General features: G+C 40.4%; 1 protein-coding gene across 1 annotated transcript in view; it reads left to right on the top strand.

Annotated features, from left to right (window-relative positions):
• The window catches only part of SLC6A15 (solute carrier family 6 member 15), a 90,207-nt gene extending 63,293 nt beyond the window's left edge, over positions 1-26,914 (top strand). The window contains exons 9-12 of the mRNA XM_040408545.1: positions 6,420-6,612; positions 8,674-8,833; positions 21,933-22,095; positions 24,451-26,914. Of these exons, the coding sequence (XP_040264479.1) occupies positions 6,420-6,612; positions 8,674-8,833; positions 21,933-22,095; positions 24,451-24,828 (894 nt within the window). The 3' untranslated portion in view covers positions 24,829-26,914. The remainder of the gene's footprint in view (positions 1-6,419; positions 6,613-8,673; positions 8,834-21,932; positions 22,096-24,450) is intronic.
• The last annotated feature ends 775 nt before the right edge of the window (positions 26,915-27,689 follow it).

Below are 27,689 nucleotides of genomic sequence, written 5' to 3'. Positions count from 1 at the left end.
GTGATGCTTGAAATCATTGTTCTTCCATTGTTAACCATGGTGACCTGCAAAGAAACGCGTGCAGCCATCATTGCGTTGCATAAAAATGGCTTCACAGGCAAGGATATTGTGGCTACTAAGATTGCACCTCAATCAACAATTTATAGGATCATCAAGAACTTCAAGGAAAGAGGTTCAATTCTTGTTAAGAAGGCTTCAGGGCATCCAAGAAAGTCCAGCAAGCGCCAGGATCGTCTCCTAAAGAGGATTCAGCTGCGGGATCGGAGTGCCACCAGTGCAGAGCTTGCTCAGGAATGGCAGCAGGCAGGTGTGAGCGCATCTGCACGCACAGTGAGGCGAAGACTTTTGGAAGATGGCCTGGTGTCAAGAAGGGCAGCAAAGAAGCCACTTCTCTCCAAAAAAAACATCAGGGACAGATTGATCTTCTGCAGAAAGTTTGGTGAATGGACTGCTGAGGACTGGGGCAAAGTCATATTCTCAGATGAAGCCTCTTTCCGATTGTTTGGGGCATCTGGAAAAAGGCTTGCCCGGAGAAGAAAAGGTGAGCGCTACCATCAGTCCTGTGTCATGCCAACAGTAAAGCATCCTGAGACCATTCATGTGTGGGGTTGCTTCTCATCCAAGGGAGTGGGCTCACTCACAATTTTGCCCAAAAACACAGCCATGAATAAAAAATGGTACCAAAACACCCTCCAACAGCAACTTTTTCCAACAATCCAACAACAGTTTGGTGAAGAACAATGCATTTTCCAGCATGATGGAGCACCGAGCCATAAGGCAAAATTGATAACTAAGTGGCTCGGGGACCAAAACGTTGACATTTTGGGTCCATGGCCTGTAAAACTCCCCAGATCTTAATCCCATTGAGAACTTGTGGTCAATCCACAAGAGGCGGGTGGACAAAAAAACCCCCACTAATTCAGAATCCAAGAAGTGATTATGAAAGAATGGGTTGCTATCAGTCAGGAATTGGCCCAGAAGTTGATTGAGAGCATGCCCAGTCGAATTGCAGAGGTCCTTAAAAAGAAGGGCCAACACTGCAAATACTGACTCTTTGCATAAATGTCATGTAATTTTCGATAAAAGCCTTTGAAACGTATGAAGTGCGTGTAATTATATTTCACTATATAACAGAAATAACTGAAACAAAGATCTAAAAGCAGTTTAGCAGCAAACTTTGTGAAAACGAATATTTGTGTCATTCTCAAAACTTTTGGCCACGACTGTAGGTCCTCTCTCTTTTTCAGCTAAGCACAGCTGATGAGCCAAACCAGATCCTTCTCCTAGTAACCTAAGCTGATGAGCCAAGGCTGTAACCTTTTTTCTATAAGATGAAAATGTGTCACTTACCAATTTAAAATATCCTCTTTATTGGTGTATCAATAATCCATAAAATACACTGCCACAAGAGTATGAGCTATGTGCCAATGTTTTAACCCTTGCTTGTCCATATAATCCTGTTGTTATACAAATATAGAAAATTAGAATTTTTATCTTAGCATTACAACAGTATAGCAATTACCCCTTTGCAGTAACCCTGTTTTGGGAGTACTGCACCAGCACTTTTTAATATATATGTGCAGTGCTCTTAGATCCTCATATACAGCATTTTTTGCGGCAAATCTCTGCAAATCATTATACTCTGCCTTGTTATACACACGGCGGAGTTGCAGCTCAGTGATAACCAGTATCCCTACCAGCCTGCAAGCTCTCATTACACTTACCGCTCCTCCTCCTCCTCCTTTTACATACACTGATTCACAGTGCTTAAATCAGTTCTGATGCTGCTGTAATTACAGGACTAATTCACAGTCAGATAGTGGAACTGGGTGCTACTGCTCTAGGATTCTCCAATCCAAAAATATACTAAAAGAAAAAAATGCAACACTGATAACACTTCCGTCAATTATATCCTTCATCCAGTTGAGAAACATGAGTGTAGGTATAATTCCAGAAAACACAATTAGCAAGCTATTTAAGTGCAATTAGGACCCTTGTCTTGCTTTATCTGGATGAGGGGTCAGGGCTGGTGTGATGGAAGGTTGAATCACAGGACTAGTTGGTAACCTCCTCTATAGACAGTCAAATAAGTTGTAATTCCTTCTTTGAGTAAATATTTCAGTTATTTGTATCAAGGCCAGCATGTCCTATGCTGGCTTTGATAGGGCTTGCACCACCAGAAGAGGCCTGTAATTTATGACAAGGCATAGGCTTTGTCAAAAATTACCTGCCTCCTCCAGCTCTCTGTGTGCCAGAATAAAATCTACGGCAGCTCATTGCTGCTGTAGATTTTGGTCATTATTTACACCAGTTCCTGGTGTAAATAATGGTGAATTAGACAGGGCTGATGGCCCTGCCCTCACAACGCACTCACTCCACTAATTTTTCTTGGCAAGGGCAGTGTAATATACAGAATATGCAGATTGCAACAAAAAAAGTCACAAATGTATTGAAAAGGAACAAATGTGGTGAATTTGCTACTTTTGTACACCATAAAGAGACATGAGGGGAATGATGAATTTCCCCAAATGTTTCCAAACTAAGGTGCCAGAGGCATAACTAAGGACTGATGGGCCCCAGTGCAAAGGTTTAGCTTAGGCCTTCTAGAATAATTTTTCCTCACCCTTGCCCACTGCAAATGATTACAATGCAGTCACATCTTCTTTGATTGGGTTGTGTGGTTCCCAAATGACTGCAAGATGTTTAACAGAAGGAGGTGGCTTTTATCTCACATTGTGCTTTTTTTGTGCAGTTGTACTCAAGCACTTTCTCTCTGGTGTCAACCAGTGCATGAATATCCACGTTTAATCTACTTGTGCTGTAGGTCCTGATAATGGGTCTCACATTAGTAACTGGATACCCCTACACACCACCACCACCACTCGAAGTAGTGGTACTGGTGGAGTATAATCACCTGTGTAGCTCATCCACTGCAGCCATCAAAAGAAATCAGAAAGGAGATCAAACAAATAATGTGGTGGGGGGTCTTCTGGCTTGTAGTCTAGTAGTAACTGGGATCCCTATAGTTACAACACTGTAAGGTGGTAAGAGGTTTAAAGGTTTAAATGGATTCCTAAAGGTACACTTCAACCCCTTCCTAACAGCTACCATACACTGTATGTATGGTTGACATGGAAGCCAGGTGCCTTGTAGTATACTATAAAAGCGATCCAACAATTCCTTGGTAAAGTCACTTTGTGGGACTAAAAAAAAAAGTGAAATAAAGTCTAATAAAATGTAAAAAAAAAAATGAAACTACAAATAATTTGATATGTAATAAATAGCTGTATGTACCCCAAAATGGACCCATCATGGGAAAATCTTATTTTGAAAAAGCAGTATTAGCCCCGAACTTTACAATCAGCGCTTTTTCATAATAAGATTTTCCCCTGGTGGTTCCCTCAAACTGTTCAGTCAGTGCTTTTTCATAATAAAATTTTCTCTTGGTGGTAGCCTCCTACTATTCAGTCAATGCTTTTTCACAATGGAAAGCTAATTTACAAACCTTATCTAGGAAAGATATTCAAATTAGCTTTTCTTCCAAAAAGACTAAGCCTATGTGATGCCAGTAGAAGTAAGATATGCTAATTTGCATATATTTTTCACAGAAACACAGAGCAGCGTTGGCTAGACTATAATACACCTAAAGTATAATATATGGTCTCCCTAATGAGAAAAAAAAAAACTCCACTAAGGCCACTCAGTTAACCAGGGCAATTTTCTCTTGAGGGACTCAGTTTCCTTGTAATTTTGGAAGAAGACCTCTTTTCTAGTCAGGTATTATTTATCTCGGATTCAAAAGAAATTCAGGGTCATTTAGAATGCCATTTTTTGGTGAAATTCAGGACAAGTTCTTAATTGGCAGTATCAATTTGCTCATATCTAGTTCATTCCCAATAATTACCTGGTCAGTTGGTCCATGTAAAAGGACCTTTAGAAGCAGCTAAATGACATTGTATAATGTTGTTTAGTCTGTGATCTAGAAGTACACACAGAGCCTTTGTATTTGAACTCCCAAATTTTTGTATTTTGCCCAGTTATGTTTAGGAAGTTTCTGTATTTCCAGATTCCTCAGTTAATGGATATGGAGATGTTATGATGCCCCTCACTATACTGGAGACATGCCAGTATTGATACCAGGTACCAGTCTGCTTCCAGCTTTTTCAGTATATCCTGTCTTAAAAGGGACTGCTTGGACTAACAGGAGACTGTCTCCCTTCTGGAGTTCTTCTTAAAAGAGTAAAAGAGTGTTTTCAAGTCTGATATCAAACTTGAATCTTAGCATGCAGATCTAATAGCAGTTATAAGAACAGATAATGCCTGCTGATTCTGGCTACAATACACTGGTTCTGCTGCACCAGATGGTATTGCATTATGTTAATATGTGCCATCTGGCATCGGGAACATTAAATGCAATGTGTTTTGAAGTAAAACAATACTTTACTGCATTGGAATATAGCACAAGCAGCAAGATTTTTGATTTACCTAAAATGTAGGTTATATAATATCTACTTTACCAAAATAAGTGATGAAAGACTCTTAAAGGCTATGTATACCTTCAGGGGCAAGTTTTTATGATTGCATTTTACTTATATTGGGCTTAAAATCATTTTTTCAATTTTTTTATTAAAAATATTCATCAGCTTTGTCATAAAGGGTTAACTTCTGCCTAGCTGTGAGTATCCTACTTTTACTTTCATTTTGTACATGTCATCTAATAACCCTTATCTCTAAATTACTAATAGCTCAAATACACTTATTTAAGCCACATTCTTATCAGTTAGATAATAATTGAGCTATAATGAGTGTTTATAAGGTCAGAGATCACAGATTAGGAGCCGTCAGCTGAGCTGCCTGACAGAACACAGTAAAAATACAGAGCCTGCTACTATAGAATCTGAAGTCTGTACAGGGAAAGGGGCTCAACACTTTTAATAAAGACCAATTGAAAAAATAATTTTCAAATTCAAAATGAGTACAATGTTGGCATTGGCTCTATGACACTATTTCTCTAATAAGAGTTTTTTTTTGTAAAATACATATTGAATTTACTCTTTAATTATTTTATTGTGAAGAGTGACTTTAAAGGCTTTCCCAGCTAGACTCTAATTAAAAAGGCCGGAATCCCAGCTCTCAAGTGATACCATGGCCAATATTTTATGTGCATTATTCAGGGAACATCATTTGTTTGAGGGCTCATGCACACAAACGTATTTTGTTCCCGTGGCCGTTCTTATATTTTTTTTTGCGGCCTGTATGCAGAACCATTTACTTCAATGGAGCCGAAAAAAAAAAAAAAAGAAGTTACTCTGTGTGCATTCTGTTTCCATATGTCCATTCAGCAAAAGAATGGAACTTGTCCTATTATTGTCTGCATTACGGACAAGGATAGTACAGTTCTATTAGGGGCCAGCTGTTCCCTTCTGCAAGATACGAAATGCACACAGACGTCATCCGTATTTTTTGCGGATCCATGTTTTGCGGACCGCAAAATACATACGGTCATGTGCATGAGCCCTGAAGCTGAGGACCAGCATGAAAAGTTGAAATGGTGAACTTTGCACGTACAGTAGTAATACCAAATACACAATAGGGGAGATTTATCAGAACTGGTGTAAAGGAAAGCTGGATTAGTTGCCCATAGCAACCAATCAGATTCCACCTTTCATTTTCCAAAGGAGCTCTGAAAAATGAAAGGTGGGATCTGATTAGTTGCTATAGGCAACTAGACCAGTTTCCTTTACACCAGTTTTGATAAATCTTCCCCATTCTGTACATGAGATTGGGCATGAAAATCAGTGTGGAAAAACCATATGTAATCCTCTTCATGTGCATGTACCCTTACACATCTAATTATCTCCTTCACCTAATCAGGGCATATTTTGAATCTGTGACTGGTATTTAGTGTTTGCATAGATATCTAGTGGTACTTGGATTATTAAGAGTTAGTTAATCTTTTCCTTCCCAAATGTGCTATGGAAGGTGCCTAAATTGACACCACCATTCTAAGGACACAATACAATACTCATTCAGACGGCAGCATGTTGCTTTCCGCACCTGATCCGCAATTTTTGCAGATTAGATGCAGACCCAGTCACTTCTATGGGGCCCCAAAAGATGCAGATAGCGCTCCATCCCACAAAACAAATAAAACATGTCCTATACTTGTCAGTGAAAATTGGGACCTGGCCCCATTGAAGTCTATGGGTTCGCAAAAATGCGTAATGCAATCCGTCTTTTTGCGGACATGCTGCATGACTGCAACAAAGCAGATCTGCGTTTTTGCGAACCGCAAAAAACATACTGCCATTTGAATGAGCTCTTAGACTTTATTTTTGTTATTTAGTACATTGGTTAAATTCAACAGCATTTTACTACTACTACAAATAATAATTCTATTTGTTTCCTCTGATTTGCAGTCTGTCCAGGGCACTGGCTTGGCTTTCATTGCTTTTACTGAAGCCATGACACATTTCCCTGCATCTCCTTTTTGGTCTGTGATGTTTTTCCTCATGTTGGTAAACCTGGGCCTTGGCAGCATGTTTGGGACCATTGAAGGAATCACCACACCTATAGTTGATACATTTAAAATAAGGAAGGAACCACTTACTGGTAAGTCCAATTATCTGAACATAATTTTCACGTGCTGAAAAAGTGTGGCAGAAAAATGTTAGGTTTGTAATTGAGTAGCAAATATAACACACTCAAGGCACAGGAAATATAAGAGGGGAGGTGTTTGTCAAAAAAACAGCATTCCCCAGCACACTCCCAGTCTGATGCAAAAATGTACAGTGCATAAATTAAACTTTCACTGAATCTAAATAAGGGATGGAATATATAGGAAATGGCAGCTTTACGTATCAGGACATTTCTGTCTACACGGACCTTTGTCTTCAATGCCACTACTGAATAAAGGAAGGACATAAGTGTGAAATAATAAAAAATACGAAGAAACAAAAAAGTTTCCAAGGGGAGACTGTGAGATATGTAACATGGGAAAGAACAAATTAAAGAGACTAGTTGATAAAAACTAAATTTATATACAGTAATGATTGCCAACACATGAAGTTTTACTAATGGGCAATGTGGATACAGTAACACAAGAGGAATACGAAGTATATAATATGATGTGTGGACACAGTAAATGTAAGGTATAGGGTATATAGGTGTAAAGGCAAGAGAGTAGAAAGGTGGCTGATATCGGGTGGAAAAGGGAAGGTACAAGCAAGGATATAAGAAAGTAGCTCACCAGGAGGCTGGAGGAGAACAACATTTCCCAGCGCTAACATGTTTAGGCCTCATGCACACGACCGTTGTTGTGTTCCGTGTCCGTTGTTCCGTTTTCCGTGATTTTCTGCTGACCCATTGACTTTCAATGGGTCCGTGGAAAACTCGGATAATGCACCGTTTGTCATCCGCGTCTGTGATCCGTGTTTCCAGTCCGTCAAAAAAATATGACCTGTCCTATTTTTTTCACGGACAACGGTTCACGGACCCATTTAAGTCAATAGGTCTGTGAAAAAACACGGAGGCACACAAGATTGTCATCCGCGTCCGTGATCCGTGTCCGTTTTTTTTCTATCATTTGCAAGGCAAATTTGACTTAGATTTTTTTTTTACTTTTCATGTCTGGTGATCCTCCAAAAATCAAGGGGGACACACGGAAACAAAAACGGAAACGGATCACGGAACAACGGAACCCCGTTTTGCGGACCGTGAAAAAATACTGTCGTGTGCATGAGGCCTTATGCTTACATGGTGGCATGGATGAGGTTTAAATGTGAAGGACTTCTACTTCTCCTCCCTGCTGCTCCACTTCTGGTTTTCGATAAAAAACCTGCCGGAAAATCTGCCTAAAATCTTCCTAAAAAAAACTTAGCGTGAACCTACCTTAACAGTTCAAGAACACTTCAAATTGTCTTACTTTCTTTCAGATTTATATACCAGAAATGTTGGTAAATTTTTTCATTAAAAGTCATGGCCCTTGTCGAGGATGCCCAAAAAATTGTCTAAAACATGTCATGTGTCTTTTTTTCTCCAAACTGCACCAAAATGCGGCAAAATTCTAGTCAAAGTCGAGACAGAGTCATATATAGACCATTGTAGCAAACCTTCTTCTGTGTATAAGGTCTATTATTATTATGATTATTATTATTAGTGCATTTTACTTATCTGGGGATAAAAATCTTTTTTCAAATTGGTTCCCTGACAGCTCATAAACACTCATTTAAGCAAAAGTCTTATCAAAATGAGAAGAATATGCCTTAAAGGAGAGGCAACAGTCTGCAGAAGAAGGAAAACTGAATGCTGTAGAACAGGCATGCTCAACCTTCGTCCCTCCAGCTGTTGCAAAACTACAACTCCCAGCATGCCCGAACAGCCTACAGCAGGGCATTGTGGGAGTTTTAGTTTTACAACAGCTGGAGGGCCGCAGGTTGAGCATCCCTGCTGTAGAAGACAAAATGTTGAAAATTCTTAATAAAGATCGATCAGAAAAATGATTTTTAGCCCAAGATAAGTAGAATGCAAAAAAAAAGTCCCCAAAGCTGTCCATAACCTTTAAGATAGTGGCCACTGTCTTCTTTGCATATAATACAGCATTGCTACCTTCATTTATATCATTGTTTTCTGTGTATAGTACTTAATGAATATATTATATATTTTATACTTCAGTTGGATGCTGCTTGATGGCGTTCTGCATTGGCTTACTCTTTGTGCAGAGATCAGGAAATTATTTTGTTACTATGTTTGATGACTACTCTGCAACTTTACCGCTTCTTGTTGTCGTTATTCTGGAGAATGTTGCTGTCTCTTGGATTTACGGGATTGACAAGTAAGATGTAGTTATTTGTAGCAGTTATATGACAGGCAGTTATATAACATCCAATAATACATGACAGTTATTTCTGTTGGATTCCTGTGAACTCTTCATATGTCCTCTTCATGTCAATTTGGCAACATAAAGAAATATACACAGTATTTTCCAATAGATTTCTGTAGGTAGTTCCCATGGAACTGAGAGATTGGTACCCAACCATTATATGGAAAGTAACTAGAGATAAGCGAATCGAAGTTGAGGAAGTGAAATTCGATCAGAATTTCATGAAAAATTTGATTTGCACCGAATCCGAATTTTGTCACGCTCCATGGTTTCCTAAAATGGCTGCTGCACGTGTTAGGACATGGAGCAAAGAACTCTGGGAATGAGGGATCACCCACAATGCCATGCATGCAGCCAATCAGCAGCCGTGATGTCACAGCCCTATAAATAGCCTCAGCCATTTTGGATTCTTCCATTTTCCAGTGTGCTTAGTGCAGGGAGAGATGTCAGCAGGCGCTAGGGACAGTGCTAGGAAAGACTTCATTGTGCTAAAAAAACTATTTACAAGTTCAGGGAAAGATTAGTCAAGGTGTAGGGAAAGGATAGGGAGCAAATATCTCTGCTATAAAAAGAGAACAGTGTGCAATAGGAGAGATTCTATTACACCTTGCTGCACTTATTGGGGATCCAAATGGTTTTTAGGTTGTTTGCGCTATATGATACATCACTAATTCCAGCAAACCTTGTTTGTGATTGGGGTGCAAGTTCTGTGATACAGCCATTTTACGGGGTGTATTAATAGGAAAGATACATACGTCCTATTAGCCTTTCTGCATTGATTTTACATTGTTTTACTTTTTTTTTGGGGGGGGGGTTATTATTAGGGGAAAAAAAAGAAAAAATAATTCATAATTGCTGAAGTTACATTGTACTACAGCCATTTACAGGGTGTATTAATAGGAAAGATACTTATGTCCCATTAGCCGTTCTGCTTTGGTTTAACATTGTTTAATATTTTTTTTTTTGGGGTGTATTAATAGAAAAAAAAAGGAAAAAATATATGTCAGAATTGCCGTTCAGCGGTGAAGTTACATTGTACTACAGCCATTTACAGAGTGTATTAATAGGATAGATACGTATGTCCTATCAGCCGTTCTGCGTTGATTTTACATTGTTTTACTTTTTGAGGAGGTGTATTAATAAAAAAAAAATAATAATAATAAATAAATATATATATATATGTCATAAGTGCCTTTCGGTGGTGAAGTTGCATTGTACTACAGCCATTTACGTGGTCTAGAAAAAGAAAGTATAAGTACGTCCCATCACTCGTTCTGTGGTGAATTGTGATTGTTATATATTTTTTTGGGGGTGTAGAAATAGAAAAAAAGGAGAAAATATATGTCATAATTGGCATTCAGCGGTGAAGTTACATTGTACTACAGCCATTTACGTGGTGTAGAAAAAGAAAATATATTTACGTCCCATCACCAGTTCTGCTGTGAATTATGATTGTTAAATTATTATTTTTTTGTGGTGTAGAAATAGGAAAAAAAAGGAGAAAATATATGTCATAATTGTCATTCAGCGGTGAAGTTACATTGTACTACAGCCATTTACATGTCATTCAGCAGTGAAGTTACATTGTACTACAGCCATTTACATGGTATAGAACAAGAAAATATACGTACTTCCCATCACCCGTTTTGCGGTGAATTGTGATTGTTATGTTTCTATTTTTGTGTTGTAGAAATAGGAATAAAAAGGAGAAAATATATGTCATAATTGGTGTTCAGCGGTGAAGTTACATTGTACTACAGCCATTTACGTGGTGTAGAAAAAGAAAATATACGTACGTCCCATCACCCGTTCCGCGGTGAATTGTGATGGTCATACTTCTTATTTTGGGGTGTAGGTATAGGAAAAAGAATACGTCTTAATTGCCGTTCAGCAGTGAACTTACATTGTACTACAGCCATTTACGTGGTGTAGTAAAAGAAAATATACAAACGTCCCATCACCCGTTCAGCGGTGAATTGTGATTGTTATATTTCTTTTTTGGGGTGTAGAAATAGGAAAAAAAATAAGAGAAAATATATGTCATAATTGGCATTCAGCGGTGAAGTTACATTGTACTACAGCCATTTACGTGGTGTATTAATAGGAAAGATACGTGCGTCCCATTGGGTGTAGAAATAGGAAAAAGAATACATCTTAATTGCCGTTCTGCGGTGAATTGTGTTTTTTTTTTTTGGGAGGGGGAGTTTATTAATCAGAAAAAAAAAATATATATATATGTCTTAATTAAAGTAATAAATAGACCGCGCTGATTGGACAGTGTCAAGTAGATGTCATGGTTGGTACCACATCAAATAATATCCCCAACTATATATACACCGCTATTAGCTCGAACCTCGTCCAATGCCAATCCAAACTGATCAACCTGATAAGTGATCAGCTTACATAGATATGTTGCAAGGGATGGTGACTTGCCTGTAACGGACTGGCCTGTGAGGTCCTCACTGTACTTCCTGGTAAGAGTACTGGAAAGTAGCTGTGATGTCCAAATCTTCAGGTTTCCTCCGCAAGCGCGCGCGGTCCCGGCCGGTGACTCGTGCGCGCGAGGGAAGCCCTAGCTGGTGATCCACGAGAACGTTACTTCCGTGTGACGTCACACTAAGGATGGATGTCTTCTCAAGCCAAAAAACTCCCCAACGCGTTTCGAAATTAACGAATTTCTTCCTCAGGGATGGTTGTTAGTTAAATAAATATAAATTATATTATCCTTGTGGCTTTTTAAAAAATTTATTGGATTATCATACACATTTTATATTATATATGATTTTCCAATAATGAATTCTAGGGGAAAGCAAATAATTCAATTTCTTGATTCAGTCCCCCTGGTGTGAGAGTGTCCAAATTAAAAATCCACTTTGTTTCGTTCCTAGACATTAGTCTAATATAATCTCCATCTCTTTGGTCAGGTCTAATATGTTCTAGCGCTCCGAATGTGGACCTCCTAAAAATCCCTCTATGTTTATCTGCAAAATGTCGGTATAATGGGTGACCGTCAAATTTTTTCTTTATATTGCCCATATGTTCCCTTATTCTGGTTTGTAAAGTTCTTTTTGCTATGCCTACATATAATTTGGCACAAGGACATTTGATGAAGTAGATCACGTAGGATCAAAATCAAGGAGGATGAAATAATATAAAAAAAGAAACATAAATTTGAACGAGACTCTATCCCTCAACTGACAATAGGAGAAAATCATAGTGAAACATTGGACAGACTCCAATATAGTACTTTTGATAAAGTCTTATGTGATGATAACACGCTTGATAGTAGAAATCTTACAATACATGAAACAAGCACAAATATCTCCCCTATGCAGAACCCACCCAGAAATCAGGCTCCATTCACTCCAGTAATACAGATTATACATCATCAAAAAATTACACACCAAAAAATACACCAATACCAGAAGTAAGGATAACTAAAAATAAAACAATGAGGAAAAGTGTAAAAAAAGATTTTTTTCAAGCGCGCCCATCAAGATAACAACAAAAGGAAAACATGAACAAAAAGGGGAAAAAGGGGGAAGAAAATCTCCAAGAAAAAAATGAAATTAAGTGGACAAAAAATATATAATTTAAAGCGAACCTTTCACCTCATTTTCACTTTATAAACTAGCAACAGTACCTTATAGATTATCTTCAGTGTGTTCTTATACATGTTAGTGCCGCTTTCCTGTGCTGTTTATTCTTGAAAAAATCGTCTTATAAAGTTCACATTTCCTGCTCCAACAGTCACGCAACAAGTCAAGGGGGTATCCCTTCCCTCACCTCTGGCTGTACCTCCCCTGCCCTAACCCCGCCTCTATGCTCTGTAATTGACAGCCGGCTCAGTCGCCGGGACCGCGCTTGTGAATCCTGCGCATGCGCCGTCCTCCTCATTCGCCATCTGCGGCAAGTCTACAGTGATCACGTGGGGCACTTGGAGCCTGAAGATAGGGGAGCGCGCGCACGGGAGGGAGAGCAGACAGGAGAGCAGACAGGCAGGCATCGCGTACGGCGCATGCGCGATTCTGTTACAGGATCGCGCTTGTGTCCACAAGAAAGACGGGATCGCGCGGCGAATGAGGAGGACGGCGCATGCGCAGGATTCACAAGCGCGGTCCCGGCGACTGAGCCGGCTGTCAATTACAGAGCATAGAGGCGGGGTTAGGGCAGGGGAGGTGCAGCCAGAGGTGAGGGAAGGGATACCCCCTTGACTTGTTGCGTGACTGTTGGAGCAGGAAATGTGAACTTTATAAGACGATTTTTTCAAGAATAAACAGCGCAGGAAAGCGGCACTAACATGTATAAGAACACACTGAAGATAATCTATAAGGTACTGTTGCTATTTTATAAAGTGAAAATGAGGTGAAAGGTTCGCTTTAAGTAAATATGATCTCACTACCAGTGATGCAAAATTATTACAAAAGGGTTTAAAATTTGCACCATCTGCTCCTTTTAACCCTTTCAATGCTTTTGTGGGGATAAAAAAATTCTTACGTAATCTGGCTCTTAAAAAATACTTTTTGAAAAAGGACCGTATAAGTATTATGAATGGTGCTAATACAAAGACTATTAAATACAAAAATAAAAATATAAATACAAATAAAAATAAAAAATACACAAAAGCACATAATATAGATACAGGAAACACCATTATAACGGAGGATAGGGGCAATGCGAATATAGAATTAACAGATGAATCTGTAATAGATAACAAAGGGGTGTACTTTAACACTTTTTTAAAAAATAAGTCCAATTTCAACCCCTTAAATGAATATTCTGAGGCTTTTAGGACCTTTGAACACTTGGTATTGAGGGACTTGCGAAAAATAAACCTCAACCGAAAAAGATACATACCAACTGTAACTTGAGCTGGGATGAACAAGCAAGTATAAAATCACTTCAAAGCAACAATGATATTATCATCCGCCCGGCAGATAAGGGCAGGGTCATTGTCATATTAGATTATTCACAATATTATAATGAATCCATGAGACTCTTAGGGGACAATAAAACCTATCAACCACTTAAATTTAACCCTAGTTTACAATACAAACAAGAATTGAATAAATTAATACAAAAAGGAAGGAAAAAAGGCATTATTACTAAAGAGGAAGCAGAGTTCATTAATATTCGATCTCCTCGTATAGCCATCTTTTACTATCTGCCTAAAATACACAATAGTATTACTGATCCACCAGGAAGGTCCATAATATAAGGTATAGGCAGCCTGACATCTAATTTATCCAAGTATGTTGATGTGATCTTACAGAAGTATGTCCAAAGGCTTCCAGCGTACTTAAAAGACACACAGCATATCTTGGAAATCCTGGAAAGTGTAGAATGGAAACCAGGATACATTTTAGGCACTCTTGATGTTTCCTCACTTTACACCGTTATTGAAAATGAAAAGGGGAAGAAAGCAACCGAATATTTTTTAAAGAAGGATAGTACATTACCATTGGAACAAATTGAGTTCATTGGGGAGTGCATCTTATTCATTTTAAAACATAATTATTTTAAATTTGATGATTCTTTTTTCCTACAGACATGGGGTACCGCTATGGGGACCAGATTCGCGCCGAGTTTCGCTAACTTATATATGCGAATCTGGTTCTCTGGCATCGTTTTATTGATGATGTTATTTTTATTTGGAAAGGTGGGGAAGATTCACTTCAAAATTTTTTACTAGAAATTAATTAAAATTACTCCCAATTCAGCACAGATCAGATACATTTTGTAGATTTAACTATTACTATTCAGAATAATCTAATACTTACTCAAACTTACTCCTAACCTACGGATAGCAACAGCTATATTTCATTGGAGAGCTGCCATTTGCCAACTTGGCTAACTGACGCAATTGTACACTGTTTGACCAGTTTGATAAGGAGGCTATGATGTTACAAAGCAGATTTGAGGAAAAGGGATACAAGACCACTGAATTGGAGAAAATAAAATCTGAAATAGCACTAATTGACAGGAAGACTCTTATACACAAAAAGGTCAAAAAGGATGACAAAAAAGACCCACCAGAGAAGGAAAGTGACTCCGTCTTTAAAATCCCAATTATAACGCAATATAGCAAAAAAGAGACTGTTTTCAAAAAAATTGTCAAACGCCATTGGGATACTCTGAAACACGACAAAGTAATAGGGGAAAAAATACCTAAATACCCGTGCTTTGTATTTAAGAAGGCAAAAAATTTGGGGAATATAATAGCCCCCTCTGTTAAAACAACAATAAAAAAGAATAATATACAAACAATACTCAACACTGAGAATACTAAAACAATAACACACAATACCAATTCTGGTTTCTTTCCTTGTAAAATTTGCAAGGCCTGCCATATAACAAGACAAATCAAACCAATAAAAACAATAGAGGGTGCACAAAGGACATTTGAAATAGAGGGTCATCTCACTTGTCACTCCAGTGGCGTGATCTACTTCATCAAATGTCCTTGTGCCAAATTATATGTAGGCAGAACAAAAATAACTTTACAAACCAGAATAAGGGAACATCTGGGCAATATAAAGAAAAAATTTGACGGTCACCCATTATACCGACATTTTTCAGATAAACATAGAGGGATTTTTAGGGGGTCCACATTCGGAGCGCTAGAACATATTAGACCTGACCAAAGAGGTTGAGATTATATTAGACTAATGTCTAGGAACGAAACAAAATGGATTTTTAATTTGGACACTCTCGCACCAGGGGGACTGAATGCAGAAATTAAATCATTTGCTTTCCCCTAGAATTCATTATTGGAAAATCATATATAATATAAAATGTGTATGATAATCCAATAAAATTTTTAAAAAGCCACTAGGATAATATAATTTATATTTATTTATATTCAGAATATACTTTACTATTTTATGTATCACAAAACATTCTCTTTTCCATACATCTATAACATCAGTTAATAGAAGCCTACAATCTGGTCTAATAATAAAAACAGAAGACATTGGATACGCTGGTAGTCTGTAATTTGGAGAATGACTGGTTAACTGGTGACCATGGGAACGGATGCCTATTTATTTGTAGAGAGAACAACTAACAACCATCCCTTAGAAAGAAATTCGTTAATTTTGAAAGGCGTTGGGCAGTTTTTTGTCTTGAGAAGACATCCATCCTTAGTGTGACGTCTCATGGAAGTAACTTTCTCGTGGATCACCAGCTAGGCCTTCCCTCGCGCGCACGAGTCACCGGCCGGGACCGCGCGCGCTTGAGGAGGAAACCTGAAGATTTGGACATCACAGCTACTTTCCAGTACTCTTACCAGGAAGTACAGTGAGGACCTCACAGGCCAGTCCGTTACAGGCAAGTCACCATCCCTTGCAACATATCTATGTAAGCTGATCACTTATCAGGTTGATCAGTTTGGATTGGCATTGGACGAGGTTCGAGCTAATAGCGGTGTATATATAGTTGGGGATATTATTTGATGTGGTACCAACCATGACATCTACTTGACACTGTCCAATCAGCGCGGTCTATTTATTACTTTGGTTTTATCTGATTCATTTCGTTTGGGATTTTGGCAATTTATCCCTTGTTATAAACCAGCAGCGACACACTCACACGAGTTTTATTCAGTGCAATAACATTACACCTTTGTTTAACTTAATAAGGCAGCGCGGGTTTCCCTTGATTGTTTGATATGTCTTCAGCGGTGAAGTAACATTGTACTACAGCCTTTTTTTGGGGGTATTATTTTAATTTTAATTAAATTCTTTTATCATACAGTATGTCAGACAGACAGGTGACAGACCCTTCAAAGGGAATGGGCAGTGGCCAAAATGTTTCTGTCGCAGGCAGCAGAAGAAGGGGGGTGGCAGCAAGAGTCGCAGCGAGAGGCCTGAGCTCCCGGTGTCATCTAGCGGTCGTGTCTTGACAAACAAGAATCGGTGGGTTCTTCTGACACGACGCTTAGTTGGCATGGCCCGGGAGCAGGCCCTGTGCCCCCACCTTCCTTGATCCTTCCTGTTTTTTTAAGTTCCCTCAGCGCGAGAAGTTTTTTATGACGTAGGCTCAGCTCCACTTTTCAGCAAGGACGAGCTATTAGAAGACAGTCAGCAGCTACTGCCCAGCCAAGATCTGGAGGAGACATCCGCCACTTCCTCTGGTAGACGGGCAAGTAGTGATGATGAGAGTCGCGTGGGAACAGGTGTTGCGAGCGGTCAGGCTCCTGGCCCTGAGACCGTTGAGGGGGACATCTGTGACGTGCAGACAGTAGTGGATGACGATGTAGGCGATCGCACTTGAGAGCCGGATGAAGAAGGGGCTTCATCATCATCAGGAGAAGAGGGTGGCAGATTGCGCGTCAGGCAGCGGCTGAGCCAGCAGGGTGGCGGCGTGGCTGTGAGTCAGCAGGGTGGCAGCAGTGGGTGGTTGGGAGCCAAATGTGCCGGGGTAGACCACCCGCTTTGCAGGAGCCTACCGGCCCGGAAAGTAGGGGTGCAGGGGTTCACTGAGGCAGTGGTAGCAGGCAGTCAGGAGTGTTGGTGGGAAAATGCCATACTCGGCGGTGTGGAAATTATTTGTTAGGCCGCCGGAGGTGAACATGGCCATTTGCCAAATTTGTGGGCAGAAGGTGAAGCGTAGCCAGGGTGCCAATGTTGGCACCACGGCCCTGCGTCAACACATGCAGCGTCACCATAAAGTGGCCTGGGAGAACCGTGGCTCCGATGTGGTGGTCCAGCCTGCCGCAGCAAACACTGCATCACCCAGTGGCACGCAACCAATTTCATGCAGTCAAGGCTCCACCACCTCAGAAGAATGGAGCTGTCTGTCCTTCCCATCATCTGCTGGTCCTGATGCTCCTGCTCCTCCTCATCATCAGTCATTCCATCAGCAATCGATCACCGAAGCGATTATCAAGAGACAACAGTATGTGTGCACTCATCCAACGGCGCATAAGCTGAACGTGCTCCTGGACAAGTTGCTGGTCCTGCAGTCCCTCCCTTTCCAAGTGTGAACTCTGCACCTTTTAGAGAACTGAAGGCTTGTGCCAAGCCGAGGTGGAAAGTCCCAAGCTGTCATTTCTTTGCGAAAAAGGCAGTACCAGCCCTGCACACATATGTAGAAAAGAAAGTGGGCCAGTCCTTGAGCCTATCGGTGTCTGCCAAAGTGCATGGCAGTGCCGACGTGTGGAGCTGTATCTACGGTCAAGAACAATATATGTCCTTAACGCCCACTGGGTAAATGTGGTTCCTGCCCAGCTACACCAGCAACTTGGCCAGGTGACGCCGCTTCCGCCTCCACGTTCTCACGTCGTTGGTCCTACGACAATGTCCACCTCTGCCTCCTCATCATCCACTGTGTCCTCAGCCTCCACTGCAGGGACAATTCACAGTGCCCCACCAGCATACCACATGTGCAGGGCACAGCGGTGTCAGGCTGTTCTGCACCTAGTTTGTCTAGGTTTGTCACACAGGGGAGGAACTGCTCCGCGTCCTTCATCAAAAAATCTAATCCTGGCTTTCTTCTCGACAACTCAAAATCGGAACCATGGTGACCAACAACTGGAAGAACATTGTGTTCAATCTGGTTGCATGCATGGCGCACGTGTTCAATCTGGTTGTAAAGCAGTTCCTGAAGTCTTCCACCCATCTGCAAGACATCCTGAAAATGGCCAGGAAACTTTGCATGCACTTCAGCCACTCATACACCGCAAAGCACACCCTCCTTGAGCTGCAGCGTCAGAACGGCATCCCCAAACATAGGCTGATATGAAACGTTTCCACCCGTTGGAATTCCACCCTCCATACTGTATGTTGGACCGACTATATGAACAGAGAAAGGCCATAAACGATTTCTTGATGATACAGGCAGACAGAGGTATTCTCCTGTGTAACTTCGATGCTAGCCAGTGGCAGCTCATGTATGACACCTGCCGTTTGTCAGTCACCAGGACTACGGGATGAACAACATCATTCCACTGATTCATGTCCTGGAACAGATGCTGCTAAATCTGGCTGGCCAGGGGACAGGAGAGGTGGCGACTACATCTTATGGCCACGTAAGCCCTGTGGGGGCTGAACTAGAGGAGGAGTAGGACATTCGAGCACAAGCAATGCACAGAGAAATGGGTGGTTTTTCTACACAGGTGACATGAGTCACTTGCGCAAATGGCCAGATGCATGCTCACTTGCTTGCGTAGTGACAGCCGAATTTTCACCATTCGCCAGAGGGATGACCACTGGCTCTCCACCATGTTAGACCCTTGCTACCGGTCCAAAATGGGGGCCTTTTTCACACCCACTGAGAGGGAGGACAAACTGAACTACTATCGAGACATCCTATGTAGTCAGTTGCAGTGTTGAGCACAAATATTCGAAAAGCAAATTTTTATCTCGAATATCGCCACTTCGAGAATTTGCGATTATTTCGAATATAGTGCTATATATTCGTTATATCAAATATTCGTCATTTTTTCCATCTGAACACATGATTCCTCCTTGCTTCTTGCTTGTGGGCCAATGAGTCATTGGCCCACAAGCAACTTAAGCAGGGAGGAATCATGACTTCAGAAGGAAAAAAATTCTGAATATTTAAAAAACGAATATATAGCACTATATTCAATATAGTGCTATATATTCGTATTTTAGAATAGTCATCATTTTTTTCCATCTGAAGTGAACAGTGTTCACTTCAGATGGAAAAAAAATGACGACTATTCTAAAATATGAATATATAGGACTATATTGAATATAGTGCTATACTGTATATTAGTTTTTTAGAATAGTCGTCATTTTTTTCCATCTGAAGTCATGAATCATGACTTCAGAGGGAAAAAGATGACAAATATTCTAAAAACAAATATATAGCACTATAATCTATAGTGCTATATATTCATTTTTAACACACGCCTGTATTGATCGCGTAATATTCGCATATTACACGATCATTACCTTGCCAATCTTGTAGTAAAAAAAAAAGAATGTAGAATATAACGAATATTCTAATTTGCGAATATTCGATGAATATTCTACAAAATATTTGCAAAATATCACGAATTCTAATATGACCCCTGCCGCTAATCACTAGTCAGTTGGCTGCTGCCTATGTGCGCCATCGCCCACCCTCACGCAGGCCTGATCGGGGGATCCCTCTGCTCTCATGTTCCACTGCTATGGATGCTGGAGGTGGGGGGCAGGAGCAGTACCAGCTCCATCAACAGCAACTTAAGTCTAGAGTTGCTGATGAACAGTTTTCTTTACCCATCTACTGAAGAAACTACTCACCAGCAGCAGCAGCTAGACATAGAGCAGAACCTGAACCAGCAGGTTGTGGCATACTTGGAGTGCACCCTGACACCCCACATCGAAGATCCCCTTGACTACTGGGCATCCAAACTCGATTTGTGGAACCAAGTGGCCGAGTTCGCCCTGGACAAGCTTTACTGCCCGGCCAGCAGTGTCGCATCAGAGCTGGTGTTTAGTGCAGCGGGAGCCATAGTTACCCCAAGGAAAACTCGCCTGTAGAGAAACTGACCTTTGTGAAAATGAATCATGCGTGGATCAGCCAGGATCTTCAGACACCAATGCCTGATGCATCAAACTAGATCATCCATGGTACTAGATCATCCATGGTGCCAAACCAACACTTTGACAAAATAGAACTGTTTCTTCTGACTATCTGCTTCAGCTACTATTCTGATGCTGCCACCCACCTGATGCCACACCTGCTGCCAGGTGCTCCTACTGTCAGCCATTATCTTCAGCTGGTACTAGTATTGCCCCCCACCTACCCAATCTGTCACTGGCCACTCTGTGATCTCCTTATGCTGCCTCCACCTCACCACTCTGTGGTCTCCTCATGCTGCTGCCACTTCACCACTCTGTGGTCTCCGCATGCTGCTGACACCTCACTACTCTGTGGTCTCCTCATGCTGCTGTCACCTCAACACTATGTCCCTGAGCCACTTTGTGGCCTCCTCATGCTGCTGCCACTTCACCACTCTGTGGTTTCCTCATGCTGCTGCCACATCACCACTCTGTGGTCTCCTCATGCTGCTGCCACATCACCACTATGTCTCTGGGTCACTCTGTGGTCTCCTCATGCTGCTGACACCTCACTACTCTGTGGTCTCCTCATGCTGCTGTCACCTCAACACTATGTCTCTGAGCCACTCTGTGGTCTCCTCATGCTACTGCCACTTCACCACTCTGTGGTTTCCTAATGCTGCTGCCACATCACCACTCTGTGGTCTCCTCATGCTGCTGCCACATCACCACTCTGTGGTCTCCTCATGCTGCTGCCACATCACCACTCTGTGGTCTCCTCATGCTGCTGCCACTTCACCACTTTATGGTCTCCTCATGCTGCTGACACCTCACTACTCTGTGGTCTCCTCATGCTGCTGTCACCTCAACACTATGACCCTTCTTCTGATCTGTCAGAAGGAAGGAAAAATGAGACACACAATGGATCCTGTCATGTAGCAGCTGTAAGGCCTGTATGGTCCCTTCAAAATTGGTTATGATTTAGTTGCTAAAAGCAGGAGTGGGTACAAAAATATTCTATTCTGTTTTGGATCCACTCCTGTTTTTTGGGGCTTTAGCCATTTAAAAATGTTCCTGTGTGTAAATATTACTATAACATAATTTTTAGAGCACAAACTGATATTCTTTTGATTCCATCTCAAAAGGTCCACCTACTGTGCTGATGATCTCAGATACTTAAGTCAAATTTCCTGGTTCCTTTTGTACAAGGGCTGCAGAGTGATTCCTGCTGTTACCTGCTATGACCAGTTAATATCATTCAGTGCACTAGGTCTTACTTTTCCCACCAGCCCATCAGCATTTAACACATTAGTTCGATGTTCTGAGAGGGGATCAAAAGAACACCAGGGGCGTCATCAAAACCTGTGTAGTATTCACTACATCATAACCTGTGTAGAGTAAATTAACATTTAATTATAGGACAACCTCTTTAAAGTGTTATTTTCAGCTCCAGTATTATGTATCTCCAGTCAAAATCTACTTCTGTTTCTTAATATTATAATTAAGAATTTGTGGAACTGGCCTTTTCTTTTCAGATTTATGGATGACCTAAAGGATATGCTTGGATTCACCCCCTACAAATACTACTATTATATATGGAAATACGTCTCCCCTATATTGCTAGTTATTTTGCTTATATCAAGTATTGTCCAAATGGGCATCACTCCACCTGGTTATTATGCATGGATTGCTGAAACGGTGAGTGATGGGAATTATTGCCTTTCTTACATAAGGGAACAGTAATAAATTTGGCTCTTTGGACTTAAAGTGTACCTCCAAGGATCGATTTAGTGGATATGTACCTCAGTATGTAAATTAAAATGAGTGTTCTGTCTTTTTTATTAGCTTTTTTTTTTTTTTGCCGGCTGCACACCTCATTAGTTTAGTTTAATGAGACAGAAGGAGGCATGACTCAATGCAGCCCTTTACTTCCTTCTTGGTGATGTCATCTGAAGTAGCAGATCGATAAAGTTAGAGAGACTCAATAACCTAAATAACTTTCCTAAACAAGGAAGTACAAGCTGTTTGTATGCATCAGATGTAGAGGGATTGTGCTGTTTTCTACAGTCCTGTGATTACAGAAGCGTCTGAACTGAAACAAACAGTGTGTAGGAGTGTCCTAAAAGGGAAAAGAACAAGAAGAAGGGTACAAAGTATTAGGCTAGGCGTACAGGGCAGTCTTGGCCACTATACCTGTTGTGTGACTAGACATTTCACTTTCACTTATGGAAAGTTAATGGAGTCATGTTGCAACCTGTAGATTGTTGCAATTTCAGCAACCCCTGAGTTCCAATGTGATTTCAGTCACTTTCACTATGCTTCGATGAGGCATATCAAAAGGGTGATCTTCAAGGCAGGTGATGGGTTTTGCACCCAAGACTGCCATATAGCTCCTGACTAAAGCCTTATTCACACAGTCAATGTTTGGTCAGTGATTTCCATCAGTGATTATGAGCCAAAACCAGGAATGGAGGCTACACAGAGATAAGGTATAAGGGAAAGATCTGCACCTGTTCTTTGTGTAGACCTGAACCTGATTTTGGCTCACAATAACTAATGGAAATCACTGACCGAAAACTGACTGTTTGAATAACCAATAAGGCTTGTATAAAAACTAATTTGGAAACAAGAGAGGTCTTTAGCATAGCTTTGAAGTTGAAGCTTTGAATTTAAAGACTTCAAAAATTGTACACCATGAAGTTTTTACTTTTTTAGTGAAGGTACATTTTAAAGCACCTCTGTCAGAATGATCAGCACTACTAAACCAGGTATACAGCCTGGTAGGGTTGATCATGCTGATAAAAACCTTCAAATATATAATCATGCTGATAAAATCTTTAAATCTATAAAAATATTTATTATGAATATCATATTGCTGAGAAAAACTAATTTTTACATGCTAATGACCTAACTGGAGCACCGAGGGGCTGGCAAAACCCTTGGAGGACTAGTTTGTTACACCCCTTCACCTTCAGCCTCCCCTCCTTCCCCTGGATTTACAGTGCAAGACATCGGGTCTAGCATGTCTTCTTGAGCCTGTGCCTGCTCTTCGAGTCTCAGAGCTTGTTCTGTGTTCTCCTGCTCCTTTCCAAGAACTGAGACCTGTCATCTGTGCCTGCACTGTATCTCATGGCTTCAGCCCTTCATCAGTGTATCTCCTGGAGCACTCAGCAAGTACAGAGACCAGGAGATACAGCGCAGGTACAGATGACAGGTTTCAGCATTTATTCTGTGTTCTCCTGCTGCTCTCCAAGAGACCAGTTGTCCATGGCTGCGCTGTATCTCCTGGTCTTGACACTGGATCAGTATATCTCCTGTTGCATTGAGTAAGTGCTGAGAACAGGAGATATAGTGCGGCACAGATGAAAGGGCTCAGTGTTTAAACAGCAGCAGGAGAACACAGAAGAAGTGCTGAGACCAGGAGAGCAGTCACAAAAGACATGACTATATCCAATGTCTAGTGCAATCAAGGGGAAGGGAATGAAGGTAAAGGGGTATAACAAACTGGGGCCCTCCAGGGCTTTAGCTCCCTTGTTGTCCAACTAGGTCATTAGTATATAAATAAAAATGTGTTTTTCTCAGCGATAGGGCCATGAATATTCATTGTTTTTATCAGCAAGATTAACCCTACCAGGCTGTATGCCTGGTTTACTGGGGTTGATCATGCTGACAGAAGCTCTTAAATGGAGATAAACTATGTAATATCTATGCAGTATAACATGCGTGCAGTGCATATATTCCTTTTTCTAGCCATGCTCCATGAAATTAGTGCTTCATGGGCAAATTTGGGTTGATAGGTGTCCAGACATATTTGTTGGTATTATAGCCCTTTACATTACCTCACCATATGAGTTTTAAAACCATATGATTTCTACATCAAGCATCAGCATTTTATACGTTATACATTTTATACGTTATTATAACGTTCCAGCAATTGTCAAAGTTTGTATGAAACTCAGTCTAGATGATCCATTACATGCATTTTAAAACAACAAAATATATTCTGCTATCCATTAAATTCAGGACTTATTTATCATCTTTTTCTCTTTGTAGGCTACTGAAGAGCGTTTGAGTTATCCAACCTGGGGACTTTTTGTATGTGTGTTGCTTATAGTACTTGCTTTACTTCCCGTTCCATTGGTCTTCATTGTCCGATTCTTTAATCTTATTGATGATAGCAGTGGGAGTCTGGCTTCAGTTTCTTATAAAAGAGGGCGTATTATAAAAGAAACATCCAACCCTGAAGAAGATGATGCCAGTCTGATCCATGAGAAGATTCAAAGTGAAATGCCTTCACCAAATATTGGAAATAGCATCTACAGGAAGCAAAATGGATCTCCATCTCTGAAAGTAGATACTGCCCCCAATGGACGATATGGCATTGGATACCTAATGGCAGATATGCCAGACATGCCTGAATCAGACTTGTAAATGAAATAACAAAATGCAAAATGTTTCCTTCTTGGCACTGTACACTAGCTCTTCTGAGGTGAAGAGGTTGGCTTTAATGCTTGTGAAGCACTGATAGCAGTATAATGTTCTCAGCACTGAGGACACATAGTTTGAGAGGGAAAAGGGTATTGTGGGTTGTTACCAAAAGGCATGGGACTATTGTGTTCTGGATATGGCTTTAGCCCTTAGCACTTTCTAGGACCTTAAGTACTGTATGTGTCTTACCTCTCTGTGCCTAATATATCCCAACATCAAGTGGCAAATTAGTTACAGACATCTGTCTTCTTTACATGCATAGAAATGTCATAATACAATGAACAATAAGGGCAATGAATTGAAAAGTGTTTTACATGCTAATAAGTTGTGGGTCCCTAACTTCCCTTTAAGCCATATGAACGGTTGGTTGGTGGGCTTCAGTATTATCACGTATTAAGGATATTTCTCAGTATTTTATTAGCATGGAACCTTTTCTGCTGTCTTGGTCAGTTGAAGCTCAGGGCTATCAAGCAACTGTTCCATTTTAATGTTCTTTAACATGAAAGGTCCATTTTATGTGATTTTATTTTAGTTAATTTCCAGATTCTTTCTTCAGTGTTAATTTCATTTCAGAATGTCAGGGTCACTCAGTGGTCATAAAGTAAAGCAATTTTGAATGTTATTGTTCAAGACCAAAATTGGTATTTTCCATGGAAGCATACGGCACAGGAAAGCCAAATGCATAGGTCTACAGCTCATCATGAATGTATTCTATACGGAGAAGCATTATTAGGAATATTTCAACAAAACAAAGCTATTTGTGCCAAAATGACTTATATGCCAACCTGTTCCAAAGCCACTTTGTGCAGATAGGGTTAATTACCATTAAAATATGCCCGCTTACTAATATTAACTTACATTAACCAGTAATAGACATCAAATCCAGAATAGACTTCTCTATTTTTACATGCAGGACAAAGGATTTTATATTTTTATGTAAACTTCAGTTCCTCGCATTACGGTACCATGCAATATTTAATACAATTTGCACAATGACAAAGATTGTACAATTATTAGGTGCACAGAGTTCTTCTAAAGATGTGAAATGTTTCATTGATCAAGTAAAACACTACTGCTTTTTGGTATTAATGGAATGTTGGTCACTTTGGGTAGTACAGGATCACTTAAACACGCACACTTGCATAAGACACTCGCTGTCTAGTATATGGCACTTACTCTTTGATCAAATCTGGTCAATGTCTGGAGATGAAATCACTGTTGAGTTGATAATGTTTTGCAGAAGATCATTCAAATGTATCCCATTGAAAGTACATAAACTGGCTCTGGTTAACTCTCTGGGCCCATTTCTTCATGAGACAGCCGCCTGACCCCAATTTCACACATTGTTTAACATTGCCTATTAAAGGAGCACAATACATTACAGGAGTTACTAACAGGCGAGTACTAGAGGCTGAGAGTGATTGCACTCAAAATCTAAAAATCCCTGCTCCAGTAGGTTTCTACTAATGAATGCTTATCAACTCATGTTGACCTCAAATACCACTAAAGCTTATATATGTATTTAGAACTCATTATATTTGGATTGCAATATAATGAATACATTAAAATATATTATGCTGACCTCTGTACAAGCAGAGTCTGCTTTATTGTCCTTTATGTTCCCACTAGCATGAAAGTAATACACTACTGTAGTAAATGACATACTAATGCACTAAAGCCTTTCATACTCCCTCCATTAAAGGGTTTCTGTCACCAGAATTAACCCTATTAAACTGGCTCACATTAGCGATGTGCTAATTTCAGCGGACCCTAACTGCACTATTTTTATGCTTATGGATGCCCCAGTTACTGCACAATCTTAACTTTGATGATATGCAAATTATCATCTAGGAGCAGGGGTCACGTTGCTCCTTCTCCTAGAGGCTCGGTTCTCCCAACTCAAGTCACGCCCTGCCGTCCTTGATTGACAGGGCCAGCGTTCGTCTTCTCCTTCCAGCCCTGTGCGCTGAGACGAATGCTCCCTGGCCCTGTCAATCAAGGACAGCAGGGCGTGACTTGAGGTGGGAGTACCGAGCCTCTAGGAGAAGGAGCAATGCGACCCCTGCTCCTAGAGGATAATTTGCATATCATCAAAGTTAAAATTGTGCAGTAACTGGGGCATCCATAAGCATAAAATTAGTACAGTTAGGGTCCGCTGACATTAGCACATCGCTAATGTCAGCCAGTTTAATAGGGTTAATTCTGGTGACACAAACCCTTTAAGGATGAAAGTACAGTAAAGGCAAAAATGCCAAAATTATTAGTACATATTGGCTTCATCAATAAGAAAGAAGAACAGCCAAATGTTGGGAAATTACCCCCATTGTTTGTAAAGGCAAATGGTAAAAAATATGAAACTGGCAATGCACTGTTCTTCAATTAAAGGTTGCTAGCAATTGCACCAACTTTATTTCTATTTTTTTTATGTTTAGTACATGAACAAAGTTAAACTGAAACTATCACGTGTTCTTCAATCTGCAGTCAGCATGTTATAGAGCAGGAGGAGCTGAGCAGATTGATACATTGTTTTATGGGAAAAGATTCAGTATAAGTTATAATTCATTGATCAAACCAGTAAATCACAAATAAGCCACTTCCACACAGTCAGTGTTTGATCAGTAATGTTTTCATTAGTGATTAAACGCCAAAACCCGGAGTGAAGACTACACAGAGGTAAAGTGTAATGGAGAGATTTGTACCTGTTCGCGTTTTTGACCTTCACCTGGTTTTGACTTAAATTCAGTAATGGAAATTACTGATCAAACACTGACCACACACTGACTTTGTGGAAGTGGCCCAATTTT

The sequence above is a fragment of the Bufo bufo genome, chromosome 1 (assembly GCF_905171765.1).
Source record: "Bufo bufo chromosome 1, aBufBuf1.1, whole genome shotgun sequence".
In the NCBI taxonomy this organism is placed as follows: Eukaryota; Metazoa; Chordata; class Amphibia; order Anura; family Bufonidae; genus Bufo; species Bufo bufo.
This window is presented reverse-complemented; position numbering and strand designations above follow the sequence as displayed.